This window comes from Conger conger, chromosome 11 (assembly GCF_963514075.1).
Source record: "Conger conger chromosome 11, fConCon1.1, whole genome shotgun sequence".
Lineage (NCBI taxonomy): Eukaryota > Metazoa > Chordata > Actinopteri > Anguilliformes > Congridae > Conger > Conger conger.
This window is the reverse complement of record NC_083770.1, coordinates 38674810-38697144: the sequence shown is the minus strand read 5'-3', so window position 1 is coordinate 38697144 and position 22335 is coordinate 38674810. Positions and strand designations below refer to the sequence as shown.

General features: G+C 46.0%; 1 protein-coding gene across 2 annotated transcripts in view; it reads left to right on the top strand.

Annotated features, from left to right (window-relative positions):
- The window catches only part of tango2 (transport and golgi organization 2 homolog (Drosophila)), a 29849-nt gene extending 13763 nt beyond the window's left edge, over positions 1-16086 (top strand). The window contains exons 5-9 of one of the 2 annotated variants that reach the window (XM_061261850.1): positions 3208-3322; positions 9928-9995; positions 12023-12170; positions 12531-12635; positions 15079-16086. In XM_061261850.1, coding sequence (XP_061117834.1) covers positions 3208-3322; positions 9928-9995; positions 12023-12170; positions 12531-12635; positions 15079-15199 — 557 coding nt within the window. In that variant the 3' untranslated portion in view covers positions 15200-16086. Of the gene's footprint in view, positions 1-3207; positions 3323-9927; positions 9996-12019; positions 12171-12530; positions 12636-15078 lie in introns of both variants that reach the window. The other variant, XM_061261849.1, reaches the window with a different exon arrangement.
- Positions 16087-22335: the final 6249 nt, after the last annotated feature.

Genomic DNA, 22335 nt, shown 5'->3' with positions numbered 1-22335 from the left:
GGCATTTGGCAGACGCTCTTATCCAGAGCGACGTACAACAAAGTGCATACCCATAACCAGAGATAAGTGCGCTGAAAGACCTTAGAGGGAAGTACAATTTCAACTGCTACCAGTACAACAAAGATAAGGACCAGGGCCAATTTGAATGTTTTTTTTTGTTTTTTGTTTTTTAAACAAACACAAACAAACAAACAAACAAACGCAAAAGTATGACCAAACCCCTTAACTAGCCAAACACTGCTTACCTAGCCAAACTAAAAATCCTGATACACAAAAAAGTAAATCACAGAAAGACAACAATTAAGGTTCACAGGGAGGTAGGGAGGGACGCGGAGAGGTGCTACTTGAAGAGGTGCGTCTTCAGTTTGCGCTTGAAGGTGGGAAGAGATTCTACAGTTCTGACCTCAGCGGGGAGTTTGTTCCACCACCGTGGAGCCAGAACAGACCATAGTCGTGAGGTGTGAAGTGACATATGACATTTCCTATGATTTTATTACATATGACGTACATAAGGGGTGGCCTGTAGTGTAGTGGGTAAGGTACATGACTGGGACACGCAAGGTCGGTGGTTCTAATCCCGGTGTAGCCACAATAAGATCCGCCCAGCCGTTGGGCCCTTGAGCAAGGCCCTTAACCCTGCATTGCTCCAGGGGAGGATTGTCTCCTGCTTTGTCTAATCAACTGTACGTCGCTCTGGATAAGAGCGTCTGCCAAAATCCCAAATGCCAATAACATAACATATGACATTGCACTCATTGAGAAGACTCTGATATCCACGGGAACATACAGGGTAAGGGGACATGAGTGCTGTACAGTTCAGATTGTCATGGTCATAAAGGTTAATCATTAACCCTGTCAGTGTTCAATGTTCACTCCTGATGCACAACTACTTTGTGTCACTCTGAGCATCTGCAAAATACCAATTGTAATTGTAATTTAATAATTTTGATTTCAAATTGAATTGGGAGTCCTAAAGGAAAAACAATTGGAATTAAATGGGATTTTGATTGGAACTGAAGCACTAGGTGGAACTGAATGTTTATGTTATGTTTCGTTTATGGAGTGTAATGTTTCATGTTTAGTGGAGCTGACCTGGCTGTGGGGAGTCTGTTCTTCTGAGCTTGTCCCAAATCCCAAAATGAAATGATGAATTATATGAAACTGAATTGTAACTGACAACCAGCGTGGGAGCGAGTGAAGGAGCCAGGACGTTGATAACGAGGTGTGGGGTACGCTCCGCGCCTCACGTTGCACTTTATTCCTCACCTGCGTCGCAACTCCTGTGCAGACAGGACTTCAATTACCGAACGGTGAATTTAAAAAAGATCAGCGAGAATTGTGTGTTTCAGCAAGTGACACGCATCACTGGTAAAAAGAGAAATGATTGTTATGAATATGGGAGCATCTGTTTATTGTTTTACAGAATGTGTGTCTAACGGCAAATGGGCCAGAGGAGCCAAACTATTTGTTTGGTTCCAGATCTGTTACGCTCCAAATAACCTCATTACCCGAAAACAAATCTGCATATCTCTTCTGTTGCCACGGCACCCAAGAACTTCGCCTCACTTCATGTGTACTTAGTGGATACCTTGTTTCGGAAGTTGCCCTGCTGTAAAATCTAGCTATGCCTGCTTGATCAGTTTGAGCCGGTCAAGCTGGTCATATGCTGGTCTAGCTGGGTATGAGCTGGTCAACCGGCTAGTGCTGGTAGCTAGACTGAGCTGGGAGCTGGTCTGAACTGGGGAACCGGCTAAACCATGTTGAGCTGGGAGCTGGTCTGAACTGATCAACCAGCTGTTTCAAAGCCTGGCATTTTTCAGCAGGGTGCTGAACTGTACAGCGTGTTGGCTGGGAATCCCGTAAATCCCGGTGGCAGGTTAACGGCAGACACGGGATCTGTGTGTTTATTTACACCGCGTAACGCAGGCTGAGAAACGAGTGCAGGCCGTCCCAGAGCTGCCCGTCCATCGCTGTACATCAGCTCCCTGCTCCCTCTACAACTGTGCGCTCCAGCCACCAAAGCCCCCGAGCCACACCTCTCCTCCTGCCGTGCCACACCTCTCCTCCTCCCGCTATGCCAGACCTCTCCTCCTGCCGTGCCACACCTCTCCTCCTCCTGCCATGCCACACCTCCCCTCCTCCTGCTGTGCCACACCTCTCCTCCTCCTGCTGTGCCACACCTCTCCTCCTCCCGCCATGCCACACCTCCCCTCCTCCCGCCATGCCACACCTCTCCTCCTCCCGCCATGCCACACCTCTCCTCCTCCCGCCGTGCCACACCTCTCCTCCCACCATGCCACACCAGATTATCCCTTTAATTCCACCATAGTAATGGCAGGTGCTTGCCACCGCTGCATAGCATTGCGACTTGCAGGGGACAATCCCCCCTGGAGCAATGTGGGGTTTAAGGGCCTTGCTCGAGGACCCAGCAGATGTGCACATCTTATCTTGGCTACACCGGGGTTGAACCACCAACCTTCCCGGTCGCAGTCAAGCACCTTAGCCTTGAGGCTACCGGCTTCCTCGCCCCTCCCCCTGCACACATCCTGGAGAACTATGGACAGTATGCCCAGAGGCCGCACATACCGGCAAAAGGTACAAACAAGGCATTAAAAGTTAAAATGATTAAGGCTTCAGTGCCAGGGAAAGGACGTCGGTGGCTGAAGAATTACTGTCGTCTTTAAAAATGACCTGGAGATAATGTTCTCCTCTAATGGGTTCAGTGATTTAGTGGGCTGATTAGGGAGCACTGCTGATTATCAGACATGTTCAGTGAGGACAGGGAGGGTGAGAGAGAGGCTTCATCACTGTTTTCGTTTTTTATTCATTTTACCCTTCTTTTCTTTGACCTTGCACCGTCTTTACCATCCCTGGAATCGTACGCACGAACAGCGCACAACGGTTGAATCAAACTCGAGAGAAAATAAGCAGTTTGCATGTTCTCCCTGTGTCCGTGTGGGTTTCCTCCCACAGTCCAAAGACATGCGGGTTAGGTTAATTTGAAAGGTCTAAATTACCCCTAGGTATGAGTGTGTGAGTGAATGTTTGTGTGTGCTTTGTGATGGTGTGCCAGCCTGTCCAGTGTGTATTCCGGCTCGTCACCCAATGCATGCTGGGATTGGCCCCCGCGACCCTGACCGGGAATAAGCCAGATAGATAATGGATGGATTGATAAGGTGACCGGTATTGAAACTCTGTCTCTTCCAGGGTTTTTGGTCCCGAACTTCTTGACGGAGAGCATGGACAGCTGCTCTTACCTGCGGAAGGTCTCTTCGGAGAGCCACCTGTACAACGGATTCAACCTGCTGACGGCAGACTTCAGGTGAGCGAGCGACAGGGACTCAACGCTAAAGGTTGGGAATCGGGACTTGAATAAACACAAACGGAACAAGGAATAAAACACGGACACCTAAACTTAAACTCATCGCGTTGGTTTTAGTACAGAGAAGTGAAGATGCATTTAGCATTCACACCATCTGTGGAGATTCTGAAAAAGCATGGTGTGTACCTGTTCTTGCGGAAAAGCCGCAAGTGCCGTCTGTCAGGCCGGTGTAAGGAACGCGTGAAAATGTCTTGGGGAAACGGAATACCGATGCGATATATTTCTATTCAGCAGTTGGATCTCCTCCAGGTTTGATGCAAACTCCGTCGTAGGGACACTATCTGGCATCGCACCACCTCCTGCCGATAATTCTGCGAGCAGTCAGAATTAATTTATTCAGTTTCATCCCCGTTTTCAGTCTGAGATGGAGCCAAAGGGGGACGTTTGGGGACAGAGGGAAGTTTTGTGACCCAGTCTGGTGTCCATGGTCCTCCAACGCTGCTTTGGTACCAGACCGTGGGGCTCACCCGTATATGTAAGCAGTTTCTGTTCCAGGCCAGGTTCAGAGGTCTGTGATTGGATGAGGCCAGGTTCAGAGGTCTGTGATCGGGATGAGGCCAGGTTCAGAGGTCTGTGATTGGATGAGGCCGGGTTCGGAGGTCTGTGATTGGATGAGGCCAGGTTCATTACATTACATTACATTATTGGCATTTGGCAGACGTACAGTTGATGAGACTAAGCAGGAGACAATCCTCCCCTGGAGCAATGCAGGGTTAAGGGCCTTGCTCAAGGGCCCAACGGCTTTGTGGCTACACCGAGATTAGAACCACCAACCATGCGTGTCCCAGTCCTTTACCTTAACCACTACGCTACAGGCCGCCCAGGTTCAGAGGTCTGTGATCGGTTAAGCCAGGTTTGGAGCCTGTTCTCCAGGGTTTCTGGAGCAGAAATAATGCACCATAGCCACCTGGCTCCTCTCTCTACGGCCGTTAAAAGCACACCTGATGAGAATTCTACCTGAACACCTGTCGGAAAGTTTCCTCCTCTCCGCCTCCTGACCGAGCTGCTGGAAGCACAGGGAAATTGTGGCTGTCTGGTTTTTTTTTATTTTGTGTCCTTTCCAAAACAGTGAATGTCTGGACAAACTTTTGAGATTTCTTTTTAACATGAATTCAGGTTTGGTTGTGAGCGGCATGTCTGTGTAAAGTTGCTATCTGTAGTCTGACTTCCAAAATATAAGCACGGCGCATATTTTGCCTTTGATTATATCTGACACTTGAGCTGGAAATATGTTGCAGTTGTTGCTTTATGCTGGACTGGAGTGCATCATTGTTCTAATGTTGAAGCTGGGATAGCAAATTTTTTTTGGTAATATTTGGTGAAATTCTCATCATATTCCAACAGCTAGCAATAAACCAACTGCTCTGGGGAAAAAATCGAATATCTGTGTCTGTCCCAGGACAGATTTTCAGGGACTTCCATTTTTCATCACTCCCGGTAGCTAACATCCAATGAGGGCAGCTCTCAGCCTGGAGGCGGGCTTACCTGCCTATCAAAATTATGGTGCGTGACCCCAAGAGGCTGACTGGAGAGGAGGGGTGTGGGTTTTTCACCACTGTGTCCATTCAAAATCTTTCTTCTACCCAGATTCTGCTCAAGTGGAAGGATTGCCTACCCCAGCTTTAAATGCATGAGCGTGGCTCTAAGTACTGGGGTGACTTTCATAAGAGTGCAGGGATGCTCTGTCATCGTCATGACAACCAGTCACAAGGCAGCCATATGTGTACATCGGGGAGTTCAAAGCTACGTGTTCGCTCGCATCCTGTCAGGGTTGATCTCTGGGTCGCGTCCATGGCAACAAGGCTTTGAAGGACCGCAGCTCCCAGCATGCCACGGTGCACGCACATTCTCAGCGTTGTTTCCGAGCAACACCTCTTCCACCGGCTGGCTTGCGCTCGAAATGTACTGTGTACCGCACGCACTCCGCTGATTCTGGGCTGGCCACTAACTGAACACACACGACAGTACATTACATTACAGGTATGTAGCTGATGCTTTTATCCAAAGCCATTTGCAGTTGATTAGACTAAGCTGGGGCCAATCCCCCCTGGAGCAATGTGGGGTTAAGGGCCCAACAGCTCTTATTGTGGCAACTCTGGGGCTCGAACCACCAACATTCCAGGTCCCCGGCACCTTAGCCACAAGGCCACTATGTGACCTCATTAAGGCTTGGGTATCCTCAGGGGAGATTTGGGTATCCTCAGGGGAGAGAGGCAATCCTTCTTTATATGGTGATGTATACCAACGGCCAAGCTACCATCAAGCTATCATCTGTAGCCGAAATCACTCCATCCCTCTTCATCTATCAGGAGGGGGCGGTGGGATGCCCCAGGACCCCAGTACTGTGCACAAGACGTATGGAGGCTGGCAGCTCGCTGGCCCTGCTTAGTGTAATAAAACCAATAAAAATGGCTGCTGTCACCGCAATTTATTTGTTTACCTTTTTTTAATAAACAGCCTCATTATAGAGCTATTAGCCCCCCCCCTCCCGACACCCCCCCCTCCCACCCCCATTTTGCATGGCGAAACAAAAAATGCCATGAGTGTTGGCAGCCCCAGGAAATACTGTGGCCATTTTGTTCCGAATCAATAGCTCCATCTTGTAAATAGAGTGTGATTGTACATCACGATTAGAGGCCTTCTTATTTATTCGTCAGCCGATGTGCCGTGAATGGTGATTGGCTGGGGTTATGGAAGCACGGGCTGAGGTGCACACATCCTCTTTAGAGATATTTATTTTAGGCCTGAAGACGTCTGACAGTCTGGTTTCTCGAGGCGTGGAAGCATGGCGGTCGTACTATGGCAGTGGTCCTCACTCCTGGTCCTGGAGAGCCGCAGGTAATTAAGAGAGGTCAGAGGAGTAAGGCCAGACTGGTCAAAGCTGACAGGAAGGTGACAGTAATGCAAATAACCTCACATTACAACAGTGGTATGCTGAAGAGCATCTCTGAACACACAGCGTGTCAAACCTCTAAGTGGATAGGCTGCAGCAGCAGAAAGCTTTTTAAGTCTAAAAAAATAAGTCTATTAAATACCTAACAAAGTCCTCACCAAGTATATGTTATATATTATATAACTATTTTAATGCTACGGGGAGGTTATTTGGACTTTTTCTTTCCAGGCAGAGTTGTGTCTGCAGGAAGTGAAGGCGGTGGGTATTAAAGATTCATCTCGCCGCCGTGTTCAGGGCGATGAGCTATCTGAGTCAGATGTGTTTGACAAGGGCTGGTTATTCTGCTTTTATCTGCGGCTTTGTTTAAATTTTAACGGCTGTTGTCAGGGGAACGGATCGCTGCTTTTCATCTGAGTATGAGAAGTGGCATGAGCCGTCGGTCGGGGCGGCTGTGTTCGGTCCGGTGAGAACGCAGAGCCCGCTTTTATCTGCGCCATTCTGGTGTCAGTTCGGGGGTAAACCCTCACGAGATTCGAGCGCAAGGCATTTTATTAAAGGAATAATTATTTTAATCGCACCACTTTATATGCAACTACGGTAATAAGAAAGTGTTTGCTTTTTGCGGAAGTCGTTCAATGTAAGCAATCTTGTGTCCCGATTGGGTTTTGTCGTTTTGAATTGTAAATTGTGGTTGGTAATGTGTATGAGACTCGTGTTTTCAGAATTTAGATTTGTGGTGCTTCTTTCCTCAGAAGTGTATGAGGGTTCGGAGTATTTCCGAACTTGAGAGCGTGGCCTACAATCTGAATGTTGCATCTGGCAAGCAGCAACGCTCCCCGTATAAAGAAAGCATGAGTAAATTATATTTCAACATTCTTGAGTTTGTTTCAGCGGTCGCTGCGCTGTGTTACTTTATGAAGCGACGGCCCCGAACATTCTGGCCCGGGAACTCCAGTCTTTCTCCCTCAGTCTCATTTCAAAATCAGTCGATACTCCGGTTTCCCAGAGGGTGGTGGCTGAATATTCTTTTACCTGCTCTCGATATGAAGGGCAACTCCTTGGTGTCCTTTTAGATTTAGATGGCTTTTTTAAGCTTTCAGGATAGATTTTATTATATTGGCAAACCTTTAGAATGTAGCCACTTCTATCAGTTAATACCCATGCCTCTGGGAAGAATTAAATGTATGGATTCCAGATGTAATAAATGACAAAGTCAACTGTGTTTTTTCCTTTTTTTGGGGTGAGGGGGGGGTTCACAAGCCACTTGGTAGCTGTACTTCTGGTTACTGCAACTTACAATTTTACAATTTGGGAATATACCAGAGGCATTTAAATCGATGTGACTTTCAGCAAGTGCATTTAAAACTGCTTGAAGACCGCGGCTACATCAAGATCAGTTCCAGCCGTAGTTGAATTCGAGTTCTTGTAGAGGTGCTCACACAAACTCTGGGAAATTAAGGAAAGGGTAATGATTCTGATGGGATCCCATGATGGGCTTCTCTTGATATTTATTCAGTTTAAAAGTATGTTCAGGTTTTTATTTGTCCAGATGGTTGCTTTTGTCTGTTGAAGGATATTTTAGAGGACCTGTTGGCTTTACCAAGGCAGAGATGGGGCACTCGATGATACTTGGTGTAGAGCATGAAAACGCACTTCAGTCATGTCAATTGCAGCTGGGAACAGTTGTCTTGTCGGTGTTAATGGGTAAGGAACAGGCTTCCTAGCCTCAAGGTTGCAGGTTCGATTTCTAAGCAGAATACTGAGTTAATTATGCAAACTCTCGACAAACAACAGAATCTCAACAGTGACCTACAGCTGCTGGGGGATATTCCAGGCCCAGAATAAAATGATATGACATTATTCTTGGACCTAGGACAATAATATTGACCACACTTTGATAGACCATTGGTAAATGGTAAATGGTTGTAATTTATATAGCACTTTTATCCAAAGCGCTTTGGATGCAATTGATGCTTCTCATTCACCCATTCATACACACACTCACACCTCCTCCCGGCCCTGGGCCAATGTACCTGGCTGTCCCTCCCTGATGCCTGGCTGAAACATGGCTGAATAAATGATCCAATACAGTTGTCTAGCTGACGCTTAATCAACTTACAATTATACTATTAAGCAAGGGACAATCTCCCCTGGAGCAATGTTGGGTTAAGGGCCTTGCTCAAGGGCTCAAGGGCCCAACAGCTTATCTTATCATGGCTACACCAGGGCTTGAACCACCAACCTTCCCGGGTCCCAGTCATGTACCTTAGCCACTAGGCTACAGGCCGCCCAGATCCTTTCAGATTGCAGGAAAAAAAACAAAAACAGAACATCCATCCCCCCCCCCCCCCAGCAGACACTCCAGAGAGAAGGTCCAGACTCCTGTTGCTCCAGCTGTTGTGTTCTGGGGCCAGGCTCTGTCCTGTCCACTTAATGCCCATGCTCTGTGATGTTTACACGCGATAACGGGTCTCTCTCGCACAGCCAGTGATAGCCTTCTGCTCGCTAGCGCTGCTTTCTCTGCCTAATTGCTTACCACGGCGTAAACAAATTTACAAGCCTGGACAGGCAAATTTGCTCCTAATTAATTGAACGGGAATAAACATTTAGGGGAAGCAGGGCCCAGTATGTCAACTTAATTTAATTCAGTCCGTTCCTTCCGTCCGTTCGAGGCTATTTATATAAGTTATTATCATTTTCCAAGGCGAAATTACCGGCCGGCGATTTGATACTTGGCTCGGTAGATTAACCCCTCCCGGCAAGGGCAAAGGGGTTGAACTTTCCCGTTTGTTTACCTTTGGCTTCTGGACCCCGTCGGTTTAGCAGCCGCCGGCGATGACGCACGTGCGCTCCTACCCCGCTGCTTTGTTGGCTTTTTTTGGGTTGATTAATGTCAGTAGAGACCGACAGAAACCGCCGGCGCAATTAATGCTTCGCCACACGGCCGGGCGGCGTCCACTCCATTACTCACCGCCCGTCTCGCCTGAGGACGGCGCAAAGGGGAATCGCGCGGGCGGAGAAGTGCAATCTACCGTTTTTCAGACTGGTGGGGCGACAGGGGACGGGGGGGGGGGAAATATCGCGCAGAGCATCAGGAAATGGGGCCGTTCTAGCCGGCTTGCCTTTCCTGTGTTGACATCTCGGCGAGCTGGAAGGATCTCTGGGGTAACCGCGGCAGCTGCGGAACGCAGTGATGTCATAATGAGTGTGGATTGATGTGAACGACATGATTGAGGATGACTGCCCACCGCTGCATACAGTCTGTGGCCATTTTGAAAAGGTAGTGCTCTGGTGATGCAAAGCCGTTTCTAATTAATATTTTATTTTATTTTATTTTTTCCACTGTATGTTTGTTTGGATTCAGTAGGCATTTAATGTGATAAACACGGTCGCAAATGGCATTTCATGTGATACACACGCCCACGCCAACACACACACACACGCACACACACGTGTCAGTCATTGACTGTCATAGGTTAAAGTTCTGGCAATAAAATAAATGAGGTGATGGGGTTTCATTATGCAGAAGGTTTATGCCTGCACAGAAGTCACCCTCAGAAGGACGGTGGGGTGTCAGTCTGAGGGAGGATTTAGAGCGAGTGATGGTGTGGCTGCTCAGATCCTTACCTTCACTGCGTTTGGCTTCTTACAGGGCAAGAGATGCAACAGTGTGTTACTATGGAAACAAGGGCAGCACTGAACCCATCAACCTCAAACCAGGTTTGTTTAGCAACTTGTTTGACCTGTCAGCTGTGTGTGTGTGTATATATATATATATGTGTGTGTCTGTGTGTGTGTGTCTGTGTGTACCCACATGTCTGTGTCCGTGTGTTTGGTTGTTGATTCTTCCACATCGTTCTACCCTATATTCCCCTACTCTCCCCCCTTTCACTCCCTTCATTTTACTGATAAAAGGTTGCCTTTCACCGGTGAGGGTGTTATGGCCCGAGCATTAATCGCTGTTTGGGGTGTTGGTGTTTTACGAATCTAGAAAATGAAAATGAATCAATTTGAAGGGAAACGTGGGCCTCGCTGTCAGCAGTATGCGGCTTACATTTCAGGAATATGAGGCCTACGTCAGACCTGGGTTCAAATGGCCAAATGCAGAAACGCTTGCCAGGTGTATTGGGACAAATGAAATTACCCCACCCCATCTGCTCCTCCTTGCTCAAATGCACCCGGCAAGATCAATAGAGCACAGAAAAGTATTTGAATCCAGAACAAATTCCATTTGAACCCACGTCTGACCTGTGTCAGGAATAGAAGACCTACATTTCAGGATCGCCTATCCTTTCACACTGCTGCTTTGATATGTCTGTTAACAGCCCTTGAATTTAACCCCCACATATGGGGAAAGATCACAGACAAACTGGAGCCGAATCGGGATGCTGTTAACGCATCTCCTCATGCATATTTCAGACAGAATGGGGTGTTTTTTTTTCTTTTTATATTATTTTTGTTTCGCCGGCACGGTAGCTCAGTGGATAGCACTGTCATGTCACAGCAGGAGGTCCTGGGTTTGAATCCCGGCCTGGGCCTCTCTGTGTGCGGTCTGCATGTTCTCCCCATGTCAGTGTGGGTTTCCTCCCACCACACAAAGACAGGTTAGGTTCCTTTGGGGGGCACAAGCAGGGTGTTGCTGCAAAACAGCATTCATGCTCAGTCAACCTACCCTGTATAAATAAAGGTTAATAAATAATAATAATATTTTCATACTTTCTTTTATGACATTCCAACGGGTAGATATTTTAGAAATGCAGTTTGTTGCTGCCGTTTTTTTCGCCTCAGTTTCTTTCAAACTAAAATATGTCTTTGCTGAACTGAGATTAAATCTTTAAGCCTGGGGAGATGAGTCATTTGTGTTTAATATGACTGGAACACAACCTGAAAATAATATACGCAGTTTTAAAACTGGGTTTAAGAGTCTGACAAATGGTTGTGCGCATGCTGAAATGGAGAGGTTCATAAAGGAATGTACCTGAAGGCATGATTGAAATCTTATACGGAGTAATGTGATTTTCATTTTAGAATTTTATTTGTCCAGTTTTGGTCTGCGTCATATAAACTGCATTCATCTCGTAACCTTGACAGCGTACACAGTGGAGTATGACACCGGTGTGAAAATACGATGAACGATTTTCATTTCAGACTTTTTGCGACGTTTAATCTCTCCGTACGTCTTATCAAGCCATCCATCAGAACGAGGTTGTGAGATGCTTCTCGACATTTTTATTTACTCTGAGATGAAATTCCCACCTTGAGATTCTGATTGTGAAAGTAGGCACCCTGTCCGCTGGGAATATCCGAAACATGAGCACGTCCAAGCCGGGACTGACAGAGACTGGGAATTGTATGTTTTCACCCCGTCGACCCCATCGGAAGATCTGAGGGAGCGCTGAGCCCCAATTGACAAAGACGGCCAATTTCCAACAGCGACGGCTGCTCTATCTGTCAAACTGTCTGTCAGAAGGCGGAGGAAAGTGTCAAAAGGAGAGGCTCACGTGGGAAACTGATGTAGACGTTTCTCTAATCGAAGCCTTGTCCGACAGTTCAATATCGATAATACGGTGTTGTTGACACTCAGACACTACTACACAAAACGGCAGCAAAGAACACTTTTTAGCACAAAACGGAAATGGTGCATCGTGGGGATTGTAGTTTTGGTTGCAGCGCTAATAGCTAATGGCTATCTGATTGGCTCCGTAAGCGAAACTCGGAACGGTGATGAATATTCCGTGCTCTAGCAGGGATCTACGGGCTGAGCAATTCCCTCCTGGATACTCCCTGGAAGAAGATGCTACGCGGGAAGCAGGACTTCACCCAAACCGTTAACAAGAACCTCCCCACGGATAGCCTGGTCCATGAGCTGCTCCACCTCCTGAGCAACGAGGAGCTGTGAGTGCAAACACCCATTATATATCGCACACACAAAACTATCTCTGTTCTCTTCTCCACACTGCCACAAAAGCAATAAGAAAGAAAAATGTACTCATTACAAGGCAGCTTGTATGCCGGTTGTAGGAAATCGCAAGCATTGCTGGGCTGAATGGCCATTATGTAACGTTATGTTTCGTTATGTTTTGTTCTGAAAAATCTCTGGTGTAGAAAATATTAGCTTGTTTTAAATTGGTTTGCTTGACAAGTGAAGTTCTTACGTCATTGGCAAATCTTGGAATGAGTCAAACTATTTCCATTGGCAATACGTTTTTTTTGCTGAAAGGTAATGGTAATAAATGAATGAACTGTGATTGGCAGGAACATGCCTGACCCGGTCCAGGCGCTGCAGGGGGAGGGGTACTCCGGCTCCATGCTCCAGGCGCTGTCCGCCATCTGCGTTCGTTTTCCTGGATACGGAACCAGGTCGGCCTTCCCGTCACACCAGTTAGCACACGCACACTCACGCACACTCACGCACACGCACACACACACACTCACGCACACTCACACTCACGCACACTCACACTCACGCACACGCACACACACACTCACGCACACTCACGCACATGCACACGCACGCACATGCACACGCACACGCACACACACACACACACTCACGCACACACACACACACTGAGCCACACGCGCACGCACACACACACACACACACACACTCACATACACACTGAGCCCAGGGCCCTCCACACACACACACACACACTGAGCCACACACACACACACACACACACACACACACACACACACACACTCACACTCACATACACACTGAGCCCAGGGCCCTCCACACACACACACACGCACACACACGCACACACACACACACACACACACACACACACACACACACACTGAGCCACACACACACACACGCACACACACACACACGCACACACACACACACATACACACACACACACACTGAGCCCAGGGCCCTCCACACACAGACACACACACACACACACACACACACACACACACACTGAGCCCAGGACCCTCCACACACACACACACACACACACACACACACTGAGCCCATGGCCCTCCACACACACACACACACACACACACACACACACACACACACACACTGAGCCCATGGCCCTCCACACACACACACACACACACACACACACACACTGAGCCCATGGCCCTCCACACACACACACACACACACACACACACACACACACACACACACTGAGCCCATGGCCCTCCACACACACACACACACACACGCGCACACACACACACACTCACGCACACACACACACACACTGAGCCCATGGCCCTCCACACACACACACACACACACACACACACACACACACACACACACACACTGAGCCCATGGCCCTCCACACACACACACACACACACACACACGCGCACACACACACACACACACACACACACACACACACACACACCTACACACACGTACATATGCACACATCTACATACACACACTCCTACATACACACCTACATACATACATACACACACACACACACACACACACACACACACATATACGCAAACATACACACTGCTGCATCTCTGACAGGCTCTGTTTGTGTGGCGGGTCAACCAGACCAGACCTGGGTCAACTATGTAATTGTTTTGGATTCAAATACTTTTCTAAGCTTTACTGAGCTTCTCTGGTGTAGTGGAACCTCTGAAATGATACTTGCCTTATTTTGGCCAATGAATCAGTCCTGGGCCAAATAAGTCATTGTTCTGGATTCAAATACTTTTCTATGCTCGATTGATCTTGCCTGATTCATTTGAGCCACCGAAGAGGACCTGAAGGCGGGGTTTGCACTTTTTGTGTGTGTTTCATAGGTCCCAGTACACCAGACAAGCTCAGTAAAGCCTAGAAACATCTTTGAATCCAAAACAGTTATGCATTTGACCCATGTCTGGTTAAAACTGTGTGGATGCTCACTGTGTAGGACTGTGGTTCTCAGACCAAGTTTTACTGTGTACCTTAAAATCTGTGTTCAATTTCAACCCTAGAACCTGGATGAAGTCAGTATCACTGTGCTTAAATTGGGCAAATAAGTAAATAAAATGTAACCTTGTGGACCACCAGGTCTAGGGCTAATCTACTGCTATGGACCGAAATGACTGTTCACTGTTATGTTCATATCTGGCAGTATGTTCAGTGCAGGAGATAACTGAAGGTCAGATATGAAGAAGTGGTATCATTGGAATAAATCAAATCGGGGCAGATTATTTGAGGAAATAATGTGTGAACAAATGTGCTTCTGTGCAGCCTTCCAGATAGGGCCAGGAACTACTGCCTCTAAATCGCCCCATCTATCAGTTTCCTGTCTGCCTTTTATCCATTTTGAATTTTAAAATGGATTAAGGTGTCTGTCGAGTGGTGCCAATGTACGGCTTAATTAAACTTTAGACCAGGGTTATTCTACACTTACTTCCTATTGCAGTATTAGGCAAAAAATCACAACCCTTGCTAGTATTATGTATGTGTTATTATGGGTTTTTTCTAAATTCCACGTCAGTGTTCTCAAACTCCATTGCCTTCAGTTACCAGCTGTGATTGTGACATCAACATTAGAATATCCAGTTAAGTATTTTCACTGAAGAATTCAAAAGACGGCTTTTTTTTCCAGTTCCAGAACATTCTAATATGACATATTTATGATCTTCACCTTAAAGGGTTGCGTATGAATCACTACAGCTTGCCTGGAAATTGTCACAAATGTTTGCATGTGAATAAAGCTTTGTTTATATTCTCAAGGCCCAGAGGGTCAAGAGCATGACAAGTGGGCTTCTTTTGGCCTCCAGTTGTACTCAGTTCTGTGTCGTCTCTGCTTCTCAGGACCAACACGGTGATCCTCATCGATGCCGTGGGGAACGTGACTTTCACTGAGCGCAACATGGTGGGCTGTGACGTCAGTCAGTGGAGCACAAACTCTTTCAGTTTCAAACTCCTGGACTGAGAGACGGGAGGTCACGGGGAACGATCTGTGCCTTCCTCCACGCCCCATCCGCCCCATGGTGCAAGCACATTTTTTTACATTTGATAATTATTATATTGTTGTGAAGGGTAAAAAAATCAGGTGGCTTACATGCTGAAGAAAGTTGATACTAGCTAGCTAGCTTGTAGAAGCATTGCGCACACACAGATGCGCGCACGCAGACGCGCGCACACACACACAGACACACACAGATACCCAGACGCGCGCACACAGACACACACACACAGACAGCTGTGGGCGTGGTTTGTCAGCCATGTTTTTTCCCACTCATTTTCATGTTTTCTCCTCAGTCTGGAAATGCCAAATGATGTATTTGGCACTGCTCCTAGCTGCAGCCTCGACTGTCAGGTTTGGAGAAAGCAGGCCGGTACGCAAGCTCTTATCATGCCGCGTCACACAGACTTGAGTCTGAGGAGGACCCTGTGCGTGCTGCTCAGCGGGTGCCCCTCGCAGGTCCCTGATTAACCTACAAGTGCCACTCCTGCGCTATGAGCCACAAACCTCCTGACCAGGTTCAGAAAGTAAAGATCCTCCCCAGTGTTTGGTACCAACCAACTAGATTTACCCATTAGCACAATTCTTCAGCCAGGAGGTAGAACTAATGAGTGAAATCAGCTGGCTGAGTTCATTGGTGGAAGAAACACAGGACGGGACTTTATACCTCTGCTCCTGCCCCACTCAACCCCTCCCTTCACAACAGTCCCGCATTTTTAATGTGAAGAATAATCCAGGTTAAGATGTAGCAATCCTTATTTTAACCTGAAAATACTCATAATTATTATTATTATTGTGTGTCACTACCAAATGTTTTTGTTTAATATTTTCAATTACAAATAATTAGAAAACTGCTGAAGTGTTTTTTTCTTGTGTTCAGGCTCTGAATTTGCATGTACTGTAGAACGGAACCCATTTGATGAACAGTGAGTAGTCCTCAGATGACATTAATAAGGATCAGACACACTGGGCTCATTCCAGTCCCTATTTTTCTCCACTTCCTTCCTTTCCTTGCTCCTGACCCGGAAGTTGATCAAGGTCCGCCATCTTTAAGGATATTCCAAGCTGTTCAATGTTCGCTCTCGGAACTAGAAGTAGAAGTTAAGAACTCCCAAACTTTCCTTTCTTGTGAGGAAGTTAAAGATAAATCCTTTGCGGAAGTATTTTTTGCCTATAAAGCCTGCCATATCATTGATTCATCTGTGGGTCCACCTCTCCCCATCTGCCATGTCTGTAACTGACTAGGCTGATTTTGGAGCGAGGGCATTCCATTCGGCCTAATTCACGCTTTTCTCGATTCCCCTGTCTTCTTTTTCTTTCATCTTTTCAGCCTCTCCAGATGGGTGGAGCTAGGGTCAAGGAACCAAGAAAGAAAAAGAGGAGAGGAATTAGGGATGCAATGCATTGCTTCTCCCTCCTGGTCCAGTAGGGCCCGTTGGCGTCTCGCCATGCCCAATCATGAAGCAGGATTTCTGAGATTGATGGATAACAGCGTGACGTAAAAACCTGGAACCAAAAGATCTGGGAGGGCTCTGGGTTTTACTCCGTGCAGTTATCCAGCTAACTCTGTAATCCTGTTTGTTCCAGGCCTCCAGTCCAGTCCCGACAGACCAAATGTTTTTGACATAATTTCTGATGACATTACAGTTAAAACAAATCAGTCCTGCTTTTTGAGGAGACTTGAGACTTGCAGAGAATGCAGATGTCACTGTAGACCAGTGGTCCTCACGCCTGGTCCTGGATAGCCACAGGGTGTGCTGGGTTCCTCACTCCTGGTCCTGGAGAGCCACAGGGTGTGCTGGGTTCCTCACTCCTGGTCCTGGAGAGCCGCATGGTGTGCTGGCGTCCTCACTCCTGGTCCTGGAGAGCCGCAGGGTGTGCTGGGGTCCTCACTCCTGGTCCTGGAGAGCCGCAGTGTGTGCTGGGGTCCTCACTCCTGGTCCTGGAGAGCCGCAGGGTGTGCTGGGGTCCTCACTCCTGGTCCTGGAGAGCCGCAGTGTGCTGGGGTCCTCACTCCTGGTCCTGGAGAGCAGTGGGGTGTGCTGGCTTTCATTGTTCCTCGGCACTTAATTGTAATTAACTGCTTTTGTTGATAAATTAACGCACCTCACCTGGTTTCTTGAGTCAAAATTGTTTGCTCCTTTTAAGGCTAAAACAGAATCCAGCAGACTATGTGGCTCTCCAGGACCAGGAATAAAGACCACTGGTGTGGACAGTTCAGATCATTAGTGAAAGATGCCACCCTTTCATAAATTCACTGGATGTCTCCTTCACCTCCTTTGATCTGTTGTGTACTGAACAGTTGCCTTGTGTAGTGAAGAGTCGGTAGCCTTATGGAACCTGCAGGGTCGGCTTGGTAATTTACACCAGCAGTAAACTTTGTCCTGACCTTTCCCCAGCTGGAAGGAAGGCCCTTTTTCTCCAGAAAAGAAATGGCCTGCCTCTTTAATTTCTCCCTTTGCCCTGGTAAACCAGGGTGTGAGGGTGCACACTGCCTGCACCAGAGGAGGTTTCACCCAGGGCTGTGATTTCAGGTCCTAGGGAGAAGAGGGGCAGTGCTGGGGCCATCAATCAGCTTCATTTCTCCCCAAACACACCTCACACACACAGCTCATACACTTTCTCACAGACACACACACACACACGCACGCACGCACACGCACACACGCAGCTCATACACTCTCACACACACAATCTCACACGCGCCTCATACACACACGCGCACACGCTCACTCACACTTTCACACATAGCCCCTACACTCTCACACACTTCATTCACACACACACACACACACACACACACACACACTCACACACAAACATACCCACAGGCATACGCATGTACGTACACACACACACACACACACACACACACACACACACCTGTTTCCCGACTGAAGAGCACTGCTCAGAGACTCAAAGGGAGATGAAAAGGCTTTCTGTTTGTGGTCAATGCCTCCATCCACAAGGCGGAAAGATTCTCAGCACACCACAGCTCTGCGTTTTTGAAATCCAGGCTTTCCAAGAATGTTTAAAAATGTACTGAAATAAATACAATATGTCTGGCTATTGCAACACTTCACAATACATTCGAAAGTATACAAATCATTGGCAATTTAATAATTACACAGCTGTGAAATATGCTTTAATATTTTCCCAAATGTCCACATATGTAATCTGTTTCTGTAATGCGGAGCCATTGTTGACATCAACCTTCACTTGAAAGGATGCGTTACCGTAGCAATGAAAGCCTGTTTGATTTGACTGTCATGATCTCCCTGATCTGGGAGGTACTCGGAATACAGAGAACGCCCTTGTACACAAAATTACAGTCATATTTGTGCTTGTTATTAGTACACACTCACAGGAAATTGAAAATCCTGCAAATATATTGGACAAAAATATTTCATCAAGATACTGCGGCACTTCACGGTATGTGGCAAATATCGCAATTTTCCCTGGTGCATTGCTCTGAAATATATACCCTCAGTGGGCACTTTATTAGGTATTTATTAGACCTATTTTTGGGCTTATTGGTCTTCTGTTGCTGAAGCCTATCCACTTAGAGGTTTGACACGTTTTGTGTTCAGAGATGCTCTTCTGCATACCACTGTTGTAATCTGTGTTTATTTGCGTTACTGTCACCTTCCTGTCAGCTTTGACCAGTCACGCCCTTCTCCTCTGACCTCTCCCATTAACAACACGTTTCTGCTCACAGAACTGCTGTTCACTGGATGTTTTGTGTTTTTCACACCATTTCCTGCAAACCCTAGAGACTGTTGTGTGTGAAAATCCCAGGAGATCAGCAGTTTCTGAGATACTCAAACCACACCAACAATCATTCCACGGTCAAAGTCACTTCGATCACATTTCTTCCCCATTTTGTTATTTGGTCTGAAAAACAGCTGAAACTCTTGACCACGTCTGCGTGCTTTTATACATTCAGTTGCAGCCACTTGATTGGTTGATTAAATATTTTCAATAACAAGCTGGTGTGCAGGTCTACCTATTAAAGTGATCACTGAGTGTATATTTAAAATTGTCGAAATATATGATTTGCCATGATGTACTGTGTATTTTCCGTATCCACAGCATTTCAATGTGCGTTCCATTATATGTAATGGGTAATGCACAGGTAAATAACCAGTACCTAGTTCTGCTGTGTGAAACCCTCCGTACTGTTAATGCAGTAGTTGACGTGTCCAGGTGTGCGAGTGAGTGAACAGGCACTCCCTGATAGTGACTCACCTTGTCAGCATCCTCGTTATTTCAGCAAGAGATGACCAAGTGATGGGTGGAGAGTCTTTGATGAATATCAAAAACTCCCCCCACACACACACACATACAGACACGTAGCATTGTCTCCTGCCAAGCACCTGTCTTTTTCCGACTTTACATCCCAACAAAGTGGGCAAATTAAATATTTCATGCTTGTTGTCAAACCTGACCCTCGCCAACCCCACAATTATTATTCTCCGAAGAGCTGTGGATCAAGGCTGTTTCATCCCGTTTCAATTTGAGGTTTTTTTTGTTAGCCTTTGTGTGTTGAACTGAATGATAACGTCCATTTTCTTGTTTGGGCTTTGTTCAAATGCGTGTCCCTCAACCCTCCTCCCGAGCCAGAGATAAATGACATATTGAGCTCCGCGCCGCTCCTGTTTTTTCACCGATAACTATTTCCATATCACAACCTTCACAAGGAGCACGCTGTTGGCCTTCCCTGTTTGCCAAGGTTAATGTTTTGTTGAATCTTTGTGTATATCAGCTGAACGAATATAAACCTGTTCTGCTTTGACTGAATGAGGCACAGCTGTAATATTATTTTGAGTGAAGTGACTGACTTTGATAAAGCTTCTGCAGTTGCTTCAAAGCAAGACTAACTTTAGTTTGAATATTGTGGGGTTGAAATGCAAAGATCAGCGGTCTCAAGTACATTGCCATGGAGGGCCTTAGTATGCAGGATTTCATTCCAATCAATTAATGCTGCCTTAAGTGATTTTCTCATTTTACACGTATGCATTCAACTGCATTAAAGTTGTGCATATAAACTACATTTAGACAGCACAAATTGCACATTTTACTTTTCACTTTATGTACATTATGTGCAAACCTACAGCCCTAATTCTGCAAATAATAAAAAACCAGCTGTGAGCTGGTAATTTCTGGTGAATTTCAAGAGGAAATACATCAGATATTTATATCAGTATATCCCAATCACAACATGAAATCCCCATCTTTATGCAATTAGCTCATCATGCTATATAAGGCTGAGACTGTTCTGTTACCATGGTTGCTTAAATGTATGTTACTGCTTGCTCTGAGTGGTTTTGCCCACACTGCTTAGTTTAGCTTGTTTGTCGCTTAAATCTTTTTATTTTGTATTTCTCCAGATTTATATAAGCATAATAACAGAATACTATAACGCATCTGTCACGAGCTGCATCTCTACCCTGCTTTGTTTACGATGAGCTGATGTTTTTGTGTTCCATCATTCTGAAGGTCGTAAAATTGACTTTATGTTGTACACGTCAGTGTAGGATCAAACAGACTATTTCCGAGGACATTTACAAACTGTTCGCGTGGTATCTTCTTAAAATATAGCACCGTGGAAACCTGTTTTATTTTAACTATGCTATTGAATAATTAATGTTGTAGTTTTCAATTCTTACAGGTGTATCGAATTGTGCCGGTGAAGACAGCACTCTGATGATTAAATATTTTACATTTTGAATTACCTGGGGTGAATGAACAAGCACACACAGGCTGGCTACATTATTTTGAAGTTCTCCAGGTCTGTGGATGCAGAGCAGAGGTCCATAGCTCATTAGTCGAATATAACTTGTAGATATAGTGTTGTTATTTCAAATACTCCTGGTGAAATATTAGATGTGAATTTTGCCAATTATTCTGTCAGGATAAATAGGCCTACCTGAAGAACCATTAAAGCTTGTGCTGGCTTCTGTGTGGCTGACTTTCAACTCGTATATTCAACTCCCTGTGGCCTTGGGTTTGATTCACCGTGGCCCTTTCTGCACTGTACCATGGTCTCTATCTCACATACCCTGTGCTTCCCCCTTGAATTAATATAGTGAAACAAGGAATGTCCTTTCAGAAAAAGTACTGCTTGTTACATCAGCATTAATACATCATATAACTAATTATATATTTTGATCTTATACCTTATGACGAAAGATTTGTCAGTACTAAACCAACATTTACCACCCTACTGCTAGAGAATAATACAAATGAAGCTTCTTTTTTTAACTTGCTAACAGAATATTCCTTGTTGGTTAGCATAGCGACTATGAAAGAACTGGATCAATAGAGAATGGGGATGGCTACAATTTATGTACATAGTGTTTACGCCAGTATTACCAGAATCATTTGTCAATATCAGAATTGATGCTAATGCTAAATGATGATGTTGACCAGATTCCCTGGAGCGCTGTGCACATAATGCAGAGAGAACTTCTAGCACAACAATGGCTGTTACAGCCAGAAGGCCAGCCGATATATGATGCAACTGAAATACAAAAACCTGCATACACGTCGGCCAACAAGTACTGGAATTACCCACCCCGGCAGTAAATAAGCTTGCAGCTTTGAAAACGGCCTTTTCAAAAAGCTGCAAGCTTTCAGTGCGAACTTTTAACAGGTTTTAGCAGCTGATATGAATACCCTTCACAAAATGAACCCAGAAATTTGACTTGACTGCTGGTGTTTTATCAGCAAGTTGCCATCGGCAAGTTTATTAAGTGCCTACGGAATATCTGATTCTCACTCGTCCAAACATTTGAGTGTTCCTATATTTGAAGAGAATCCAGGCACACTATTTCTGAGATGTCAATCGTCTCTTGCTTCCCGACTGACATTTATATTTCTTCATAAGCATGTCTTCAGGAGAGATAACAAGACCTGCAATGTTGCCGAGTTGTCAGGTTCTCCTTAAACAACCTGTATCAGATCAGGGAAAGTTATAACTGGAAGTAAAGATAATTAAACTTTGACAAATAATTATACCAGCGGTGGAACTGACATAATGAGAAATTGCATCCATTTTAAAACCTTCGTCACCAGAATTGAGTTCAGTACATTCCATCATA